Source organism: Macaca thibetana, chromosome 6 (genome assembly GCF_024542745.1).
Source record: "Macaca thibetana thibetana isolate TM-01 chromosome 6, ASM2454274v1, whole genome shotgun sequence".
NCBI lineage: Eukaryota > Metazoa > Chordata > Mammalia > Primates > Cercopithecidae > Macaca > Macaca thibetana.
This window is the reverse complement of record NC_065583.1, coordinates 133358726-133379131: the sequence shown is the minus strand read 5'-3', so window position 1 is coordinate 133379131 and position 20406 is coordinate 133358726. Positions and strand designations below refer to the sequence as shown.

The 20406-nt window shown below is 48.0% G+C and overlaps 2 protein-coding genes across 13 annotated transcripts in view; both read right to left on the bottom strand.

Annotated features, from left to right (window-relative positions):
- The window catches only part of PDZD2 (PDZ domain containing 2), a 480171-nt gene that overhangs the window by 17260 nt on the left and 442505 nt on the right, over nt 1-20406 (bottom strand). For 2 of the 3 annotated variants that reach the window (XM_050793800.1, XM_050793803.1), the window contains 4 exons: nt 19240-20051; nt 16338-16482; nt 2420-6470; nt 581-698 (listed from right to left, as the gene is read on the bottom strand). In XM_050793800.1, the coding sequence (XP_050649757.1) occupies nt 581-698; nt 2420-6470; nt 16338-16482; nt 19240-20051 (5126 nt within the window). The remainder of the gene's footprint in view (nt 1-580; nt 699-2419; nt 6471-16337; nt 16483-19239; nt 20052-20406) is intronic. The other variant, XM_050793801.1, reaches the window with a different exon arrangement.
- Nucleotides 1-20406, bottom strand: part of SUB1 (SUB1 regulator of transcription) — a 731929-nt gene that overhangs the window by 524511 nt on the left and 187012 nt on the right. The window lies entirely within an intron of this gene.

Genomic DNA, 20406 nt, shown 5'->3' with positions numbered 1-20406 from the left:
TATGTTATCAGTAAGGCTTCCGGTCAACAGTAGGTTGTTAGTAGTTAAGTTTCTGGGGGAGTTAAGAGTTATATGCGGATTTTCCACGGCATGAAGGTCAGCGCCCCAACTCTCATGTTCAAGGGTCCACCGTATTTCAGGGCAAGGGCGGGACTACACCGATGTAACTCTTCTCTCACCAGCAGGTGGCTCCCTTGACTAGTTTATGTCTACAGTTAGGTGGCCAGAGGTACTTGAGGTCATTCTGCATTATTTCCAAGATGTCTAGCTCTGCTCTGAGGACTCTCTGCAAACAAACTCCACACATAGAAGTCAGGAGGATGGTAACTAGTTGCTACTTGGGGGATGAAAACAGCGGTGACACCCATGTGGCACCTGAACATTCAAGACAAGGTCTAGCTTCTGAAGCTGGCTAGCAGCACATGAGGCCAAAGTCAGACTGAGCTGTGAAACTCGCAACCCAAGGCAGTCCTCCATCTCCAGGACTTGGGACGGGCTCTCCTCGGCTGTCTGGGCGGGTGGCACATACCCGGGCACTCACGCAGCCGCAGTTCATGTTCCTGAACTGTGTTTCACTCACCTCTGATTGTGCTTTCGCTTCCTGAATGAGAGTTAGGATGGTAGATTTCGACCCCACTGACGATAAAACAGACTGTAATCTTTGCTGGTCCCCCGCTGAGACCAGAAGTTGATCCAAACTAAATAATATAAATATATTTGAAGAACATTAAAGAAAAAAGCAATTTCGTCATTTTATAAGAATGCATTTAAAATGATCTCCTTTCTACTATATTGCAGGTATTTTCTGTTTGTCATGCTTTTTTGGTCACAACTTCTATTCCAAACTAATGGAAGAATAAATCCTGAGTGCTGAACAGAAATGTCATTCACTGCCAATGGCAAAGGGAATTGCTATGAATTCAGAGATCCCCTCAAGAAGTTATGGGACCAATGCTGGAGCTTAACAGGACACTTCTGACATATTTTAAAATATTCAATACATAGGTCCAGGTGAAATACTTTTATTTTTATTGTTTTTGAGATGGAGTCAGCTCTGTCGCCCAGGCTGGAGTGCAGTGGCACGATCTCAGTTCACTGCAACCTCTACCTCCTGGCTTCAAGCTATTCTCATGCCTCAGCTTCCCGAGTAGCTGGGACTACAGGCACCCGCCACCATGCCTGGCTAATTTTTTAGTAGAGACAGGGTTTCACCATATTGGCCAGGCTGGTCTTGAACTCCTGACCTCAAATGATCCACCTGCCTCGGTCTCCCAAAGTGCTGGGATTATAGGCCTGAGCCACCGGGTTTTTTTTTTTTTTTTTTTTTGACAGAGTTTCACCCTTGTTGCCCAGGCTGGAGTGCAGTGATGCGATCTCAGCTCACTGCAACCTCCGCCTCCTGGGTTCAAGTGATTTTCCTGCCTCAGCCTCCTGAGTAGCTGGGATTACAGCCGTACGCCACCACTCCCGGCTAATTTTTGTATTTTTAGTAGAGATGGGGTTTCACCATGTTGGCCAGGCTGGTCTCGAACTCCTCACCTCAAGTGATGCACCAGGCTCGGCCTCTCAAAGTGCTGGGATTACAGGCATGAGCCACCACACCTGGCCTCAAGTGAAATATTTTAAAATCTGTTAGAAATTCTCCGTTCAACTCCAGCCACCTCCAAAGGTCCAAACTCCCCCCTGCGTTGCACTCTTTTCCCCTGCACGCCCCTCTCAGGTTGCTTTTGCTTAAGTGCCATGTTCTCTAGAAGCCTCTCCTCAGAGCAACACTTTGGTAAACACGTTTCCCTGCAGGCACTTTTATTTTTCCAGCAACGATATTAAAAACCACGGAGGCTAAAATGCAATGTGGATCCTGGATCCTGGAACAGAAAAATGGTATTAGCAGAATTTATTCAGCAAAATCTGAATGAAGTCTGTAGTTAATGGTATTGTTCCAACATTAATGTCTTACTTTTGACAAATGGACCGTGGTTTTGACAGATGTGAACATTAGGAAGAGTGGGTAAGAAGTAAGTGGGGGCTGGGCGTGGTGGCTCACGCCTGTAATCCCAGCACTTTGGGAGGCCGAGGCAGGCAGATCACAAGGTTAGGAGTTTGAGACCAGCCTGACCAACATGGTGAAACCTCATCTCTATTAGAAACACAAAAATTAGCCAGCCATGGTGGTGCACGCCTGTAATCTCAGCTACTCAGGAGGCTGACACAGGAGAATCGCTTGAACTCAGGAGGCAGAGGTTGCAATGAGCGGAGATCGTGCCACTGCACTCCATCCTGGGCGATGGAGCGAGACTCCGCCTCAAAAAAAAAAAAAAAAGTGGGAACTCTGCATTCTCTTTTCAACTTTTCTATAAATCTAAAACTATTTCAAAATGAAACAAGTTTATCTGAAATAAAAGTGCAGACAGATACTTACGTAACTGACCAGCTTCTTCTAAAAGGCAGATCCTGCGCAGCTTCACCCACCTCACTGGCTGAACTGGGTGTCTCAGCAGCACTGGTTTTAGGGCCACTTCCTCCTAGACAGGCCCTGTTCCCGGCCTTCTCAGGACACGAAACGCCTCCAGCAGGCCCGGGTGACCTCCTGGGGGTGATCTCCAGCTCAGTTTTGAAGAGCACGGCGCTCGGCCCTGCTGAGTAATCCTCACTGCAGAGCTTGTCAAGGTCAGGCATGCTCAAGGCTCTCAGCTCCTGGAGCTTGGAGCGGGACACCGGCGAGGGCTGCGTGTGGCGCACCGACGACTTATTCCTCTTAACGGGAGAAGCCGGAGTCGTCGTTGGGGTGGGAATTCCCAAAGGACCAAGTGATTTCTTTAGTTCCGAATCAGAGCCCTTGCTACTGGTCTCCGGTGGGTTCTGCCGGGAGATGGTCAGTGTCATGCTTGAGGGAGACTTGGCCATCTGGGGGAGGAGGGTGCCGGCTTCACTTTGGTTTTCGCTGCAGGAACTCAAGCTGCGTCTCAACGACCTTGCTGCTGCATCACCTGGGTGGCCCAGGCTCCCTGAAACAATGCTGCCGGAAGACCGCCTCCCAATGGGAGGCTTGGAGCTCACCGACAAAAATGGAGAAACCCCGGACTTGGCTACAGGCCGGTCAGCATTGGCCAGGTTCTCAAAAGACTTGATCCGCTGCTTCACAGAGAAAAATGAGGTAGATTCGTGGGGCCAGTTCTGCTCATAGCAGTAGTGTCGTCTGGTGACTCTGATTTTGTCTGTGACTAGGCAGCTCGTCTCCTGGACTGAAATGATATCCCCTTCATCTGTGGCTGGAAGATTCCTCGATGTTTCCAGCAGCGGCTTTACACTATATACGCCCTGTCCGTCAGCCAGGCTGGGAAGACCACCTCTGGATGCCTTTGCCTCGGGGACAACACTGCTTGTCACAGGGACGTGGCTGTCACGAGGAGAGCGACCCAGACTGTGTGGGGGGTGACTCTCCCGTCCAAAATGGCTTGAGAACTGGGCTGGCATGGAGTAGGTCCTGGTTGCTGGCCTTGGGGTGAAGTAGAGATGGTCCTCCCCCGAGGGCCCCCCTAGAATGCCACTTCTGGGCAGCCCTAGGGAGTCTGACATCAGGCTTGATTTTCCCTGGGAGGAATCTGCCTTTCTAATGGGCATTTGAGGGGAGGAGGAGGAGGACACCAGTTTCGCCACGCCGAATGATCGTGACATTTCCTGCTCCGCCTGTGGGGCATGAGACGGGAGTGAGGACGGGTGACTTGTGGATGATTCTGTGACCTGGCGACAGAGCCTGATTTCACTCTTCTCCTGACAGTTGCCCTGGGCCAAGCACCCTCCCTGTCTGTCACTTTCAGCTGGCCTGTTACCACATACAGTCTTTGGCACTGTTTCAGCAGAAATCTCCACAATTTTCAGCTGGTTTGTTCTTTCAAGGCGATCGCTGGCCACTATGCTGCCTCCTTTTTCGCCAGTTGGCCTGGGTTGGGCTGTGTCTGCTGCCGAGTCCATGCGGCTGGCCAGGTGCTGCTCACTCTGTCTGTTCCCTGCCACGGACACGCCGTTCCTAGATGCTGTGGAACTCACCGGCCCAGAGTCAGCACGGGGCGCCCTGCCCTCTGCTCCACACTTAGGAGATTTAGGGGCGGCTGGGCAACCTCTGTCAGGTTCAGAGAGGACAGCCACGTGGAACCTGCTCCACACGCCTTGCTCAGGAGGAGGCTTGGGAGAGGTCAGGGGCGACACGAACATCCTGATGCTCGTGTCAGACACTGAGGGTTTCAGGGACCCAGAGGTGGCAAGAGGTGGCTTGCTGTCCAGCACACACTGCGGGGACCTGGGGGCGGCTGTGGTGTTTCTGTCAGGGTCCTCGCGGTCGGCTGCATGGAGCCGCTGTGACACCACCTTAGAAAGTGTTTGGTGGGAGGTCTGGGGTGGGATCAAGGGTTTCCCGTGGTCCGTCCCCCCAGCCTTCACGGCGTTCGCAGCAGGGGCCTCGGAGCTGACTTTGGCCTTGCCCTTGAGGCTGAGCCTCTTCAGCTTCGGACCACACTTTGGCTTCTGACCGTTAGTCGGAAGCATTTCTGCCGGACTCTTCTTAGACAGGTCCTTATTTTCCAGATTGGTTTTCGGCTGAGGAGGGCTAGGAGGCACAGCAACGCCCTTTTTTTGGCTTGAACTCACTATCTGAATCTTGGAGTCGGGACTTCTGACAGCCATCAGAGGTTGTTCCTTCTCGGTTTTGCTCTTCAAATGTGTGCCTTGGTTATGTTTATTTATTTCTTTGAACCAGGCCATGATGGGCCTCCTACCCATCATCTTGGGTTTCTGTAGCAAGTCATCGAGGTCTTGACTTTCAGAGATGTGGAGGTTTTCCAAAGCAGATTCTCCATTCTTAGGGACATCCACACTGAAGGAGGACAGACTGGCAGCTGCATTAATGCTTGTTTCGTACTGATTCAGGGTTTCATCATCTAGCATGTCACGTGCCAAGCCGTTTACCATGTTGGGGGAGCTGAGAATGATGGGCGCACTGTGAAAATGCCTGGCTACTTTAGACAGCTGACTGTTTTCCATGGCTGAGCTAGCGCTGGTGACTTCCGTGGTTTCTTCTGCACACGAGGGCCTGTGGTTCTGTGAAGCGCTTATGTTCACATGAGTTTCATGCTCCTGAGAGCTCACTTCCAAGAGTGAAGATGGCTGGGAAGAGTTTGGGCCTGAAGTGTATGAGGCTGGCAAGCAGGCAGCCTTCTCACGGGGACTGGCCACTGACTCTCTCGGAGTGCTGTATTTTAATGATAGAACTTTGGCTGAGGCAGGACAGATGGCAGCCTGGGTGGGAAGATGAGCAGGACTCGAGGGTGGATTGGGGCAGCCATTTGTGGAACAAATTTCAATCTGTTCCTCTTCCGACTCCGAAGGATCTTCCTTGTGCAAAGACACACGGGAACGAGGAGGGGACCAGCCGTCCCTGGCGGAAGCTCGTGGGGCTTCGGTGAGTGACTCGGGGTCAGAAGAAGAATCCTCAGCATCGCCATACATGGATGACAGAGACGGCTCCGTGCTGTCGCCCAGGCCTGATAGGGAGGTGCTGTCTTCATGAAAGCTGCTAAAATTTCTAGAGTAGTTGCTCAAAAAGTTTTTGTTCACAGTAAAATGTTTGTCGGGATTAACTGAATCTAAAACCGAAGGCTGGGAGGCCCACTGTGGGTGAGGGGGGGCACCAGCAGCCCAGGCCCTCCTTGGGGAGGAGGTCTGGCCCCCCGTGACTGGTTCGGCACGGCAGGAGCTCCCACCTCCAGCCCCGGCTGGTGGGCGGCCCTGAGCACTGCCCTCCTGACAGCCACTGTCCCCCGTCTGGGAAGACGGAGACCTCGCTGCAGAAACATCCAACTCCTTGATGAAGCTGTCAATGTCCGTCACAGGGTTCTCTCTGCTCCCCGCCGGGCAACACTGCCCCGAGACACGGCCACATGCTGCTGCGGTGTTGTCAGTGGATGGCAGAAGGGAGAGGCTGGCCTGCGGTGCCTTTGAGGACACAGAATCTGCTCCCTCCAACAGGGAAGGCTCCTGGGAGCTTTCAGGTGCACGGGTTCCTGTCATTTCCAGAGCCTTACTGTGGTTACCCGGAGCTCCCTGTCTCTGCTCCTGGGATGTGAGGGGGTCTCCTGGCAGGACAGCCCCAGCTGCTGTCACTCCCTCTGCCCCAGGTCCCGCTCCCCTGAGGAAAGCCGCCCTCCTGGTATTGTGGGGTGTGCTGGTTTCCGACGCTGATGGAGTCTTGCTGCAGTCGGGGGGAGCCACTGCTTTCTCCCCCAGGGAGGGGCTGCCCTCATGGGGCAGCCTGACTGGAGACCTGGCCTTGTACTCGGCGACCCTGGGCGATGCAGACTGACTGGGATTCTCCGGCCGACTGACTCGCCCTGTGTCTACAGAGGTCTTGCTGGGGTCAGGATAAGCGGCCCCCTTCTTTCCTGGGGAAGAGATGAGGTCTGAGGAGCTGTCCAGTCCTATGTGGAGAATGGAAACAGAAGGTACATACTCAAGAGAGGTTGTAGGGGAGATAAAAGGGAAAATATGAGAAAGCAGCCTCTCAATTATTAAAAACTGGAAAATTTTAAACAATCCCAAATATTTTTTTCTTTTTCAGAAAGTCGGGCACGATGGCTCACACCTGTAATCCCAGCACTTTGGGAGGCCGAGGCGGGTGGATCACCTAAAGTCAGGAGTATGAGACCAGCCTGGCCAACATGGCGAAACCCCATCTCTACTAAAAACAAACAAACAAACAAACAAAACACACACACACACACACAAAAATTAGCCGGGCATGGTGGTGGGCACCTGTAATCCCAGCTACTTGGGAGGCTGAAGCAGGAGAATCGCTTGAACCCGGGAGGCGGAGGTTGCAGTGAGACGAGAACGTGCCATTGCCCTGCAGCCTGGGCAAAAAGAGCGAAACTCTGTCTCAAAAAAAAAAAAAAAAAAAAAAAAAAAGGCATTCTGTGGCCTAAATGGAGGCCCTTCCTGTCTTTCTGCTTTTCTCTCTAAAATTATAGAGTACCCACATCTAACAAATACCACCCTGCTTTAGACACTCCAAGAGAACTCAGACTAGCCGGCAAAAGAAACATTTGCATCTGCCCATTTTTCTCTCTTTTGGTATTTCTATGATGAAGGATGTTCCTACCACAAAGAAATGATACATTTGATGTGATGGATATGCTAATTACCCTGATTTAATCACTGCACACTTCGGTCTTTTTATGCCATTCACCCTCCGATGGCAAAGCCGCAGGCGTCAGGCTGTTGTTCTATTTGGTTCCCTACTTCTGCGTGGATGCAGCAGGGCCCTCATGGCCAGTCCCAGCATCTGGCCAGTTGTGTATGGGGTTGGCTAACACTGGGGGATGTGAATGATGTACCTCCGTGTAAAACAGTCTAAGTGCCAAACTCCGGAGGCTTCCTTTTTAGTGCAGGGGCTGAGGCTAACTGGGAAAACATACAGAATACGAAAGCCGGGATACAGGTGTACACCGAGCTCTGGCTGTCTTGACGAATTCAGAGGAGTGGGAGAGTGAGAAGCCAGATTATCCCGGGAAGTCTGGACAGAGGAAGTGGGGACTTGAGTGGGGCTGACAAGGGGAGTTTGGCCAGAGAGTGAGGAGGAGGAAGGTGAGGAAGACAATGGAAGAGTACCGTTAAAATGTCCATGCTACCCAAAGTCATCTATAGATTCAGTAACATTCCTACCAAAATTCCAATGATATTCTTTACAGAAATAGGGGGAAAAAAAAAAAACAGTTGTAAAATGTGCATGGAAGGAACCACAAAGGACTCGGAATAGCCAAGGCAGTTTGAGTTAAAAACAAAACACAACAAAAAACAAACAAACAGACAAAACAGGGCTGCGCATGGTGGCTCACACCTATAATCCCAGCACTTTGGGAGGCCGAGGAGGGTGGATCACCTGAGGTTAAGTGTTCGAGACCAGTCTGGCCAACATGGTGAAATTCCCATCTCTACTAAAAATACAAAAATTAGCCAAGCATGGTGGCATATGCCTGTAATCCTAGCTACTCGGAAGGCTGAGGCAGGAGAATCGCTTGAACCTGGGAGGCGGAGGTTGCAGTGAGCCAAGATTGTGCCATTGTACTCCAGCCTGAGCAACAGAGCAAGACTCCATCTCAGAAAAAAAAAAAAAAAAAAAAAAAAAAATAAGGTATTGCATTTATTGAAATAGCTAGAAGAAAGATTTTGGGATGTTCCTACCCCAAAGACATGATACATTTGATGTGATGGATACACTAATTACCCTGATTTAATCGTTGCACAATGTATACAGGTATTGAAGTATCACTTTGTGCTCCGTAAGTATGTACAATTATGTGCCAATTAAAAAAAAAAAAAAAAGGCAGCCGGGCGTGGTGGATCACGCCTGTAATCCCAGCACTTTGGGAGGCCAAGGCAGGCAGATCACTTGAGGTCAGGAGTTCGAGACCAGCTTGGCCAACATGGTGAAACCCTATCTCTACTAAAAATACAAAAATTAGCCAGGCATGGTGGTGCGTACTTGTTATCTCAGCTACTTGGGAGGCTGAGGCACAAGGATCACTTGAACCTGGGAGGTAGAGGGCAGTGAGCTGAGACTGCGCTACTGCATTCAAGCCTGGGCAACAGAGCAAGACTCCAAAAAAAAAAAAAAAAAAAAAGGCAACAGAATGAAAGCAGAGAAGCAAGAAAAAGCCTAAAATCTTGGAGGTGGCAGGGCAAGGGGATGTGTGCCAGTGGACAGTGGGAAGCCATCTAGGAGGGGGATCCAACAGCCACTCAGTCCTGAGAGTGCCTCTTCGTGAGGCCCTGCATAGTCTTGGGCTAATCTTCCACCTCAGAAACACAGCATCTTGCAACAGGGAAAAAAAATCTGGCATCAAAAAGAACAAAGCTATTTTCTTAGGAACTATGGGTCTGAGGTTGGAGTGAAAAATGAAGTTCCATGAAAGCTCTTGGTTTGAGAAGTCAGTCAAATCAACTTTACCCCAAATATTATGTTCGTTCCACAGCTCACACATAAATCATCTTAATTGCATTTTTGTAACCTCCTGACACTGCTATGTGAATCATTAAGAACTAATTATTAGGACTCAGCACTGTGCTAAGAGGTTTTCCAATAATTAAGGAGTTAACACTGTCCTAAAAGTTTTGCATATGTTTAATTTTTCCTCCTAACACTGAGGTATGTCCTGTGACCATCTGCATTGGAAGGATGAGGACAGAGAAACAGCGTGGTTAAGTGATGTTTCTGAGGTCACAGAGTTCACAGGTGGCAGAGCCAGCGGCTGCCCCAGGAAGCTGGCTCCATAGCCCATGCTACTGCCTAAACCCTGACCATGTGGCCTCTGCGTGGAGAGCCCTTGGCAATAACAAGGTTAGATCATCGAGACCCCCATGGAGACCAGCTTTCCAGGCCCACTGTGGAAGGCCAGGAGTCTGCCAAGACTCAAAGCCACATGCTCTTTTCCTTCTCTGCTAAACCTTTTTTGAACTCCCCCTTAAACGTAACATTCCTGCTTCTGGTAACAGCAAATATGGGCGGTAGTGAGGGTGGTGGGGGGGAGTAGCAATGACACAAAAGGAGGGGATTTAAAGTCTGTTTTTAAATTTCATATTCAGGCCATGGGTGGTGGTTCATGCCTGTCATCCCAGCACTTTGGGACGCTGAGGCAGGCAGATCACTTGAGGTCAGGAGTTCAAAACCAGCCTGGCCAACATGGTGAAATAGGCTGGAGTGCACTGGCTGGATCTCAGCTCACTGCAAGCTGCACCTCCCGGGTTCATTCCATTCTCCTGCCTCAGCCTCCCGAGTAGCTGGGACTACAGGTGCCTGCCACCTCGCCCAGCTAGTTTTTTGTATTTTTTAGTAGAGACGGGGTTTCACTGGATTAGCCAGGATGGTCTCAATCTCTTGACCTCGTGATCCGCCCGCCTCGGCCTCCCAAAGTGCTGGGATTACAGGTGTGAGCCACCGCGCCCGGCCTTAATTTTTGTATTTTTAGTAGAGACGGGGTTTCACCATATTGGCCAGGCTGGTCTCGAACTCCTGATCTCGTGATCTGCCCACCTCGGCCTCAAAATACAAAAATTAGCTGGGTGTGGTGGCACACGTCGGTAATCCCAGCCGCTCAGGAGGCTGAGGCAGGAGAACTGCCTGAACCTGGGAGGCGGAGGTTGCAGTGAGCCGGGATTGAGCCACTGCCCTCCATCCAGCCTGAGTGACAGAGCGAGACTCCGTCTCAAAAATAAATAAATACATTTCATATTCGCTCACTGAATAAACCTGAACAGGTCATTCATGTTAGCAATTTGACTTTATTGCAAATTCTGTAACTTAAAAGGTCTTCATTTGAGGGAGATGAGATTACACTGAGACAGCCTTTGGTTGTCGCCTTTCAAGACAACCTTTCCTCTGGAAACCAATCATGGGAGGAAGGCTGACTCCATTACAGCACATCTGTGGGGTGGAGGGTCCAGCAGCCTCTCCAGATGACATCGGGTATGGAAGGGCCTGCAGGCTAGCAGTGCGGTTTCCTAGAGTAGGCTATGGGTGTGAGGACACCCGAGTTGTCAGTGCAAGGGACAGCCTGCTGGTCAGGCCCATGGGCTCAGGAGCAGTCTTACTGACGCCAGGAGGCTGCTCAAATATTATTTTCTGTGGATATATGAGGTTTAAAAAGGTTGTTAGGTACTGGTGACTACCACAGTGTTTTTTTTTTTTTTGCAAAAAGACAAAAAAAGCACAGGACTATACATTTATTCACACCCATATACACACAAGACTCAAACGATACAGACCAAAATATTAACAGAGGTTTTTTTCTTGGGCTTAGGTGATTTCTATGCTATCTTTCAAAACTTCCCTCTCAATTGTAATTTCTTAAGTTTCTAGAATAAACATGTATCCCGTTCATAACAGAGTTAAACATTTAGTGACAATCAAGGGGCCTGGATTCCCCACACTGCTTCAGCTTCTCACAACAGCTCTGACAGCTTTTCCAACAGCTACCTCCTCCTCTCGTTCCGGTTTCCAAGAGCCACCCTTTAACAGACAGAGTCAATTGCTGCCACAGAGCTAAATGGCTCTCAAAATCAGACCTCACCATCAACGCATCTTGGCCGGCCATTTGCTCCTGTGTTTCTAAAGTTTCTAAAACTTTAAGAAAATCATGTGTGTAGATATACATACACACACATATATACACACACATGTATCTTATTGAATGTGTATTATATACTAGGCAGATAAAATACATGCATGTTTCTCTTAGCAAAATCACATACACACACATAATATAACTTATTCAACATATTAGGTACTAGATTGTGTTTCAAATGCTATACATGAAAATGTCATTGATTCTTCCTCAACAACCCCATAAGGTGTGTAACTTAGGACAACAGTGACTAATCCAGGTCCCTTCCCTGGTCAAATGTTGGGGCTCAGATCTAAGCCCTGGCAGCCTGCGTATGCACCCATGTGCTTAACCACCGTGCGGTGTACGGGTCATTTTGGAATATTAAGGAGGATTTTTTTTTTTAATGATAAGGTATTCCTTCTTTGATCATTTATGTATTTTTGGATATTTCCGTTTAAAAAAAGATATGTTTTGGCTAGGCGCAGCGGCTTATGCCTGCAATCCCAGCACTTTGGGAGGCTGAGGCAGGCGGATCACTTGAGATCAGGAGTTCAAGACCAGCCTGGCCAACATAGTGAAACCCCGTCTCTACTAAAAACACAAAAATTGGCCGAGCGTGGTGGTGGGCGCCTGTAATCCAAGCTACTCAGGAGGCTGAGGCAGGAGAATCGCTTGAACCCCGGAGGCAGAGGTTGCAGTGAGCCGAGATCGTGCCATTGCACTCCAGCCTGGGTGACACAGGGAGACTCTGTCTCAAAAAAACAAACAAACAAACAAAAAAAAACAGATGTTTTGAAGAACATCCTTCTTACATATTGGAAAGCAGCTAAGCTATTGTAGTAACACTGGAAGAAGAACTGCTACCAGCACTCGAGTACTCAGCAGGACCAACTGGTCACAGATACCCTTTTCATTGGGAAGGAGAGAGAAATATCTAACAAAAGGAGACAGAACCTCTAAAATCTTTTAGCGATCAGGTAATCGAATATTTCAGATACACCCCAAAAGCCCTCGAGGGTGCCAGTGTGTCATTGCAACTCCTGACAAGGACCCTAAAAGAATTAAATGGTAACTAATATATTATGTTTCGACATGTTAATTAAATACAGCACATATATTATTGCCTGTTAAATATAATCAGTTCCTGGTCTAGCATTCCTGGCTGCTCAGTGGGTGTAAGGGACACACAGCTGCACCTTTCTCAAGGTTCATTATCTGTGGGAAATCCAGAGAGGGCGAGGCAGAAAAGCATCCAAACACCTGCACCTGCCAGGGTCAGTACAGTCACAGAGGTGCACAGAGCTCCAGGGAGCCCGGGGCTGGGAGATGAAATTCTTCCTACGCTAACTATAACAGAAGAGCACTTGACACGCAGACACCCACTTACTTAAGGTACAAACCCGCAGTGTTTTTTTTTTTTTTTAAGTTTTCAGATACATGTGCAGGATGTGCAGGTTTGTTACATAGGTAAATGTGTTGTTACATAGCAAACCATTGTGGTTTGCTGCACCTGTCAGCCTGTGGCCTAGGTATCAAGCCCCACATGCGTTAGGTATTGATCCTGATGCTTTCCCGCCCCCCACCACCCCATCCCCAACAGGCTCCAGTGTGTGTTGTTCCCCTCCCTGTGTCCATGTGCTCTCATTGTTCAGCTCCCACTTATAAGTAAGAATATGCGGTGTTTGGTTTTCTGTTTCTGTGTGTGTTTGCTGAGGATAATGGCTTCCAGCTCCATCCATGTCCCTGCAAAGGACATGATCTCATTGCTTTTTATGGCCGCCTACCTAGTATTCCGTGGTGTATATGTACCACATTTTCTATCACCGATGAAACCCTCAGTATTGACAAAAACTGGCCTACCTAGAGTAAGAAATTCCTCGGTGGCAGGAAAGCAAATGTTCTGCATGAAGTTGCAAGTAGGAAATGTTGGTTTAGTGAAAAAAAAAAAAAACAGCCCTTTGCGAACCCTCTTCTATTCCAAAGCAAATCTGGATTCCAAGAAAACTTCCAGAGGACTATTATGTAGAACATGCACTCTTAAAATGTATGAAGATGCTGGCCTCAAATGAAGCCTTACTTTCAAAGGTGACATTGAAGGCTGCCTCAGTGTAACTTCATCTCCCTCAAATAGAACCCCCTCCTTTTTTTTTTTTTTTTTTTTTTTTTGAGATGGAGTCTTGCTCTGTCACCCAGGCTGGAGTGCAGTGGTCGGATCTCAGCTCACTGCAAGCTCCGCCTCCCGGGTTCACGCCATTCTCCTGCCTCAGCCTCCCGAGTAGCTGGGACTACAGGCGCCTGCCACCTCGCCCGGTTAAGTTTTTGTATTTTTAGTAGAGACGGGGTTTCACTGTGTTACCCAGGATGGTCTCGATCTCCTGACCTCGTGATCCGCCCGTCTCGGCCTCCCAAAGTGCTGGGATTACAGGCTTGAGCCACCGCGCCCGGCCGCCTCCTTTTTTTTTTTATGAGACAGAGTCTTGCTCTGTGGCCCAGGCTGGAGTGCAGTGGCACAATCTCGACTCACTGCAACTTCCACCTCCTAGGTTCACATCATTCTCCTGCCTCAGCCTTCCAAGTAGCTGGGACTACAGGCACCCACCACCATGCCCGGCTAACTTTTTTGTATCTTTAGTACAGATGGGGTTTCACCGTGTTAGCCAGGATGGTCTCCATCTCCTGACCTCATGATCCGCCCACCTCGGCCCCTCAAAGTGCTGGGATTACAGGTGTGAGCCAACGCGCCCGGCCAAATAGAACCCTTTTTAACACATTTTGCAGTAAAGTCAAATTGCTAACAAAAAAATGCCTGTGTTTGTTCAGCAAGTAAATGTGAACCCAAAAGACAAACCAGAAACCACAGTAACAGCCTCATCACTAACAAAGGAACCAAGAGCCTCGGATCGCAGAACAAAGACCTCAGGGGCCTGTATTTTTTTTCTGTGAGTAGCCATCAGGGTATGGGGTAGATATTCTGAGGTTTTCCTTTTTTTTTCTTTTATTTTTTGAGATGGACTCTCATTCTTTTTGCCTAGGCTGGAGTACAGTGGCGCAATTTCGGCTCACTGCAACCTCCGCCTCCCGGGTTCAAATGATTCTCCTGCCTCAGCCTCCTGAGTAGCTGGGATCACAGGCGCCTGCCACCATGCCCAGCTAATTTTGTTTTGTATTTTTAGTAGAGACTGAGTTTCACCATGTTGGCCAGGCTGGTCTCGAACTCCTGACCTCAGGGATCCACCTGCCTCAGCCTCCCGAAGTGCTGGGATTACAGGTGTGAGCCACCGTGCCCGGCCCATATTTTTATTTTATAGGACAGCCCTAATAAGTAAGGCTATCTTTTTTCTGTCTACCACCGTAGTTTGCTAACCAATCAGAAGGCAGGTGCTGAGACAGTAACAACCAGCTGAAAGCTGCGGAGGACTGCCGGGACTCCCACAGAGCTCGACAAGTGGGATCACAGTCATCACCAGCCACTGAGAAGAGGGTCCCCTACCCACAGAGTGCAAGTTTAGAATCCAAATTTCCTCTTTTTTTTTTTTTTTTTTTTTCTTGAGATAGAGTCTCACTCTGTCCCCCAGGCTGGAGTGCAGTGGCACAATCTCAGCTCACTGCAACCTCTGCCTCCCAGGTTCAAGCAATTCTCGTGTCTCAGCCTCCTGAGTACCTGGGATTACAGGCGTGCACCACCACACCCACTAATTTTTTTATGTTTAGTAGAGGCGAGGTTTCACTATGTTGGCCAGGCTGGTCTTGAACTCCTGACCTCAAGTGATCCGCCCACCTTGGCATCCTAAAGTGCTGGGATTACAGGCATGAGCCACCGCACCCAGCCAGAATCCCAATTTTCAATAAAGGTCTCCACTAACAAGGAAGCAAAGTCGCTTAATTCAGCTTGATTTTAAAAAATCGTGTTTTACAATATTATTTTGTGCAACTACTAGATGATGGATAGCCAAATTTTACACACACACACCCCCACACATACTTTTTTTTCCCCCAGAGATTGGGTCTAGATCTGTCACCCAGGCTGGAGTGTAGTGGCATGATCATAGCTCACTGCAGTCTCAAACTCCTAGGTTCAAGTAACCCTCCTGTCTTAGCTTCCAAGTACAGCCACAGGCCACCACACCTGACTAATTTCCTCCTTTTTTTTTTTTTTTTTGAGACAAGAGTTTTGCTGTGTAGCCCAGGCTGGAGTACAATGGCATGATCTTGGCTCACTGCAACCTCCACCTCCCAGGTTCAAGCAATTCTACTGCCTCAGTCTCCTGAGTAGTTGGGATTACAAGTGCCTGCCACCAAGCATGGCTAATTTTTTTGTCTTTTTAGTAGAGACAGGGTTTCCATGTTGGCCAGGCTGGTCTTGAACTCCTGACCTTGTGATCCACTTGCCTCAGCTTCCCAAAGTGCTGGGATTACAGGCATGAGCCACTGTGCCTGGCCCCTAAATAAATACTGAGATGATTTCTGCCTCCATGATGTTACTTAATCGCTCATCAACACTTATATGTGGTTTTTCAGTATCATTTCACTTGTCCTTTGTGGAGGTTTTTGTTGCCATTTCTCAGTGCATTTGATTTCACATAGGCAGAGTGCTGAGATTTTGATGGGTGGGAAGTCCTTTTGATTCATCTTATGTCTTGTTGGTGTCAGAAAAGGGTAAAAAGGGTCAATTCACTGAAATTGGATGTATTCAACATGGCATGAAAATGATGAGTTTAGGCACAATGATCTAGTAAAGGTGCTAAATGCAGGCAGTATTTAAATATTAATTTGTGTAAAAGATTTTTCTCCTAAAAATTATCTATGTATAATGCTTTATTATTATAATATTTTTTGATGGAGTATTGCTCTCGTCGCCTAGGATGGAGTGCAATGGTGCCATCTTAGCTCACTGCAACCTCCACCTACCCAGTTCAAGTGATTCTCTTGCCTCAGCCTCCCAAGTAGCTGGGATTACAGGTGCGCGCCACCATGCCCAGCTAATTTTTGTATTTTTAGTAGAGATGGGGTTTCGCCATGTTGGCCAGGCTAGTCTCAAACTCCTGACCTCAAGTGACCCGCCGCCTCGGCCTCCCAGAGTGCTGGGATTACAGGTGTGAGCCACCGCGCCCGGTCTGTATAATGTTTTCATTAGGGTATCTCCCCACCCATCTTTAAGTTTAACAAATGGGAAAATAATCTTACCAGTCATGGGTTGTTGCCCCAGCTCTGGTGCAGCTTCGGGCAGGTTCTCTGTGAGATGGCTGGTATCCGGATGGGACAGAGCACTGGCTAGTTCACAGTTGGTAGGGACACAAGCATCTCCAGTGGTCAGCTTTCCCAGAGATTCCTGGCAAACAATGACAACCACAAGCCACTTGAAACAGCTTTCAGGCTTTCTGCACCGTGAGCTCATATACAGAGAGCAGAGCTAGTTTAGGAAAAGGCAAAGGGTCCCTGGACTAGGAGCCAGCAGATCCAGACTGTGGGTTTAAGGTCTGCTAGGAATTAAATGGTCTTATCATTCTTCCCCAAGCCTCCATTTTTTCAACTCTAAAATGGGGATAAAACATTCCCAGTCTTACGCATGGAGGTTAAAAGAAGACGGTTAAATGAGAACAATTATAAAAACAGCACATATAAGGCTAGGCAGATGTAAGATATTATTATATTGCATAGAGATATCCAAGACTATAAAACGAACTCCTTAGTTTGGTAGTGAGGGAATGAATGAATCTGGATAAACAAAATTGACATTTCATATTTCAAGACTTCACTTTGGCTAAGTATCCATTACTTTCTCTTCCTTTCTTCTACCTAACATCTAATGCAATGAAATTCTAAAACTAACAGTTAAATCAGATTCATGTGAAACTTATCCATTGTGAGTCATAAAGTGGCCCAAAGGTGGCAGCAGAGCACAGAGGTGAAAGGGATAATGTGTCTTTCAGCAGCTTTGGTAAGAAATCATTTCACAAAACGTCAGTTACCAATGGAGGGAAACCTACATAGGGTTTAACTCAGTTCATTTTCTATGTATTAGTAACACAAATGTAACATAAAACAGTAGAGGAGTTTCAGAACTAGACAGAGGTGGTGGGTCATATTGCATTGTGAATGTACTAAGTGCCACTGAATTGTGCATTTCAAAAGGGTTAATTTCATGTTATATGAATTTCACTTCAATTTAAATCAAGTAGTAAATAAAAACAGAATATAACTCATTTACCAAAAGAGGAAGGTTTTTTCTTCCAATATTTGAGGATATATACTTTATCGCAATTCATTCTATTTTCTTTCTCAGATATAAATAAAATCAAATTTTGTAACTAAAATTTTTATGAGAAAGATTAGTCTTGTGTACAAGTTTCAAATGCTGCTCAACAGTTCTGAGAGTATGAATTTAGAATTATAAAAGCTCTTATTTTAATAGATACAAATTATTATGAATAAACATCCTAATTTGCCTTTATACAGTTATCCAAAACTTGTGATTATTATTTATTTATTTTTTCTTGAGATGGAGTCTTGCTCTGTCGCCCAGGCTGGAGTGCAGTGGCACGATCGCAGCTCACTGCAACCTCCACCTCCCAGCTTCAAGCGATTCTCCTGCCTCAGACTCCCGAGTAGCTGGGATTACAGGTGCACACCACCACACCTGACTGATTTTTGTATTTTTAGTAGAGACGGTTTTGCCATGTTGGCCAGGCTGGTCTTGAATTCCTGACCTCAGGTGATCCACCCACCTCAGCATCCCAAAGTGCTGGGATTACAGGCGTGAGCCACTGTGCCCGGCCGATACTTTTTAAAAGAAGAAATTTACCCAATGGCCAAACTATATTTTAAAACACAGGTAGTGGTTGCAGGTAAAATATGATATTTGAGAAGGAAAAAAGATGTGCATTTCTATTAAAAATAAGGTTAAAAAAAGGCTTTTGCCTGGTATAGTTTTTATGACTTATCATTTTCCAGGTCTATTTACATATATCTTTATATAAACCGCTTGAAAACACATCTTTAATACTATGGCTTTATAAGTCATCTCAGGTTCTTTGTTCAGAGAGAGACCGAGAGAGGTTATTTATGTTAAGGAGAGTCTAAACAACATTGATTTCTTGTACTCTCTCCTTGATAAAGTAGAGATATATTGAAAATTTCAAAAAATGAACAATTTGATAATTCTAACATACTCGTAACCAAGTAGTAACGTAACCAATATTAACTTGCATTTAATGTGGTGCATTATACATTCCACTCAGCAAGGTTATGAGTGGCTATAATTATATATAACCAATGCAGCAATTTGGAAAAACATAAGGATCATTTATAACCTTATCAGCTGGAGGGAATCACTCTTAACATGTATTTGATGGTTCCTCCAGCTCTGTGAGATGACCAAGGCAGAGAGCACCAGCCCAGAGAACTAAGCTCAGAAATGTTCAATAACTTGTCCAAGTTGTCACTCGACCAGTGCCAACTTGTCAGCGGTGGAGCCCATGCCAGGCCCAGGGTTTTACTTTCCCTGCGCCACACTGCCTTTCCATCATCGGCCACAGGCGCTGTGTACAGGTAAGACAGGGATGCTATAGTATCTTTGGGCCAAATGATCTCATGACTAACAACTGCTGATACATTAATAAACTCCCTTGGCCGGGCACGGTGGCTCAGGCTTGTAACCCCAGCACTTCAGGAGGCCGAGGCAGGTGGATCACCTGAGGCCAGGAGTTCGAGACCAGCCTGACCAATATGGTGAAACTCTGTCTCTACTAAAAAATACAAAAATTAGCCGGGTGTGGTGGTGTGCACCTATAGTCCCAGCTCCTCGAGAGGCTGAGACAGGAAAATCGCTTGAACCTGGGAGGCAGAGGTTGCAGTGAGCTGAGATTGCACCACTGTACTCCAGGCTGGGTGACAGAGCGAAACCCCATCTCCAAAAAAAAAAAGCTCCCAAGCAGTCCAGGTATTTAAGTGATTGACTCTGTTGAAAGAATTCTCCAGCCATCATCCGTTCTGACTGGCAGCTTCCCCATGCTTTACAACAGACTCCATCTTCACTCACACATATTCATGCACTTCCATTCCAAGTAACTAAGAGAAAGTCAGTTACCTTCTCCATAGCTCCACCTGGCCGAAAGCCAGTGACAGTCACTTTGACAGAAGTGGCCTGGACTCTCGAGTCCACATCGCATGGATCATTGGCTCTGCCAGTCAGGTTCACTGTCTCTGAGCCACTGGGCCTGGCCTCAGCCTCAGATCTCTTGCAGTGGGGGCTGACCCTGGCCACTGGTCTGTGCCTGGAGCCCAGGCCTGCATTCTTCTGCTGGGGGGACCCGGGGCTCCCAGTGTTCATCGGACTCTGGGTGTCTGTATGGACTGTGTATTCCAATTTGGGTGCAGAACTTGATCCTGTCAGTTCCTTCTTCCACCAGCTTCCAGGGCTCCCCTTGGGGGCCCTTGCAGAGGCCGTGAGGTTGGCTGCATGGGAAGGAGTGTCCACCATGCCCTCTGGGATACTCTCCTCTAAGTCCACTGAGCTGCCAAGAAGAGGCGCCGAAATGGCCTTGCTGACCAGTGTTTTCTGGGGTCGTCCCTCTTGGTTGTGGACGTCCATGCCCTTGGAAGAGGAAATTAAGACACACCTCGAGTTATCCTCTGCCAGAGGCCTGCTGGGAGCCGGGAGGGCCCCTGGGAGTGAAATGCAGTCCCCTTCTCCATCAAACTCTTCCTCATCACTGGCATCGTTGGCATCGTAGCAGCCTACCTTCCTCTGGCGGAGGAGAGGGTTTCGGAGGGCCTGTGGGCTTCCGGGAAGACTGGTTTGTCTGGCAACTGTCACCTGCTTGTGGAAGAGCCCAGAGGCCCGCTGGCTCCCGAGAGTCACGAGGCTGTTGGCTCTGGCTTTTCCAGGCTCCTTGTGAGCTGGTGGAGGTGGGGACAGAAAAGTCAAGTGAACTTCTCGCTTAGCCCTGTCTTATCATCTGACCCCATCGTTACACATAAGCATGTCCACATTCACTGACACCAGACACACAACCTCAGCCACTGGACACAAGGCCTGGGCAACATGGCTTCCTGGAGGCTACACGGAGTGGACAGCCTGGCCCTCTTTCTCTTTTCCCTAGTGACCTACCCCCAACCCCTTTTCTTAAATCCCAGCCTCTGGATTAACTCAAACATGTGTGCTGTCGGAAGACAGAAACTTAGTTCTTTCACCCCCATGGTATCTAACACATTGTTAGGGTTTAACCTAAATGCTGCTGAGAATTCCTCCATA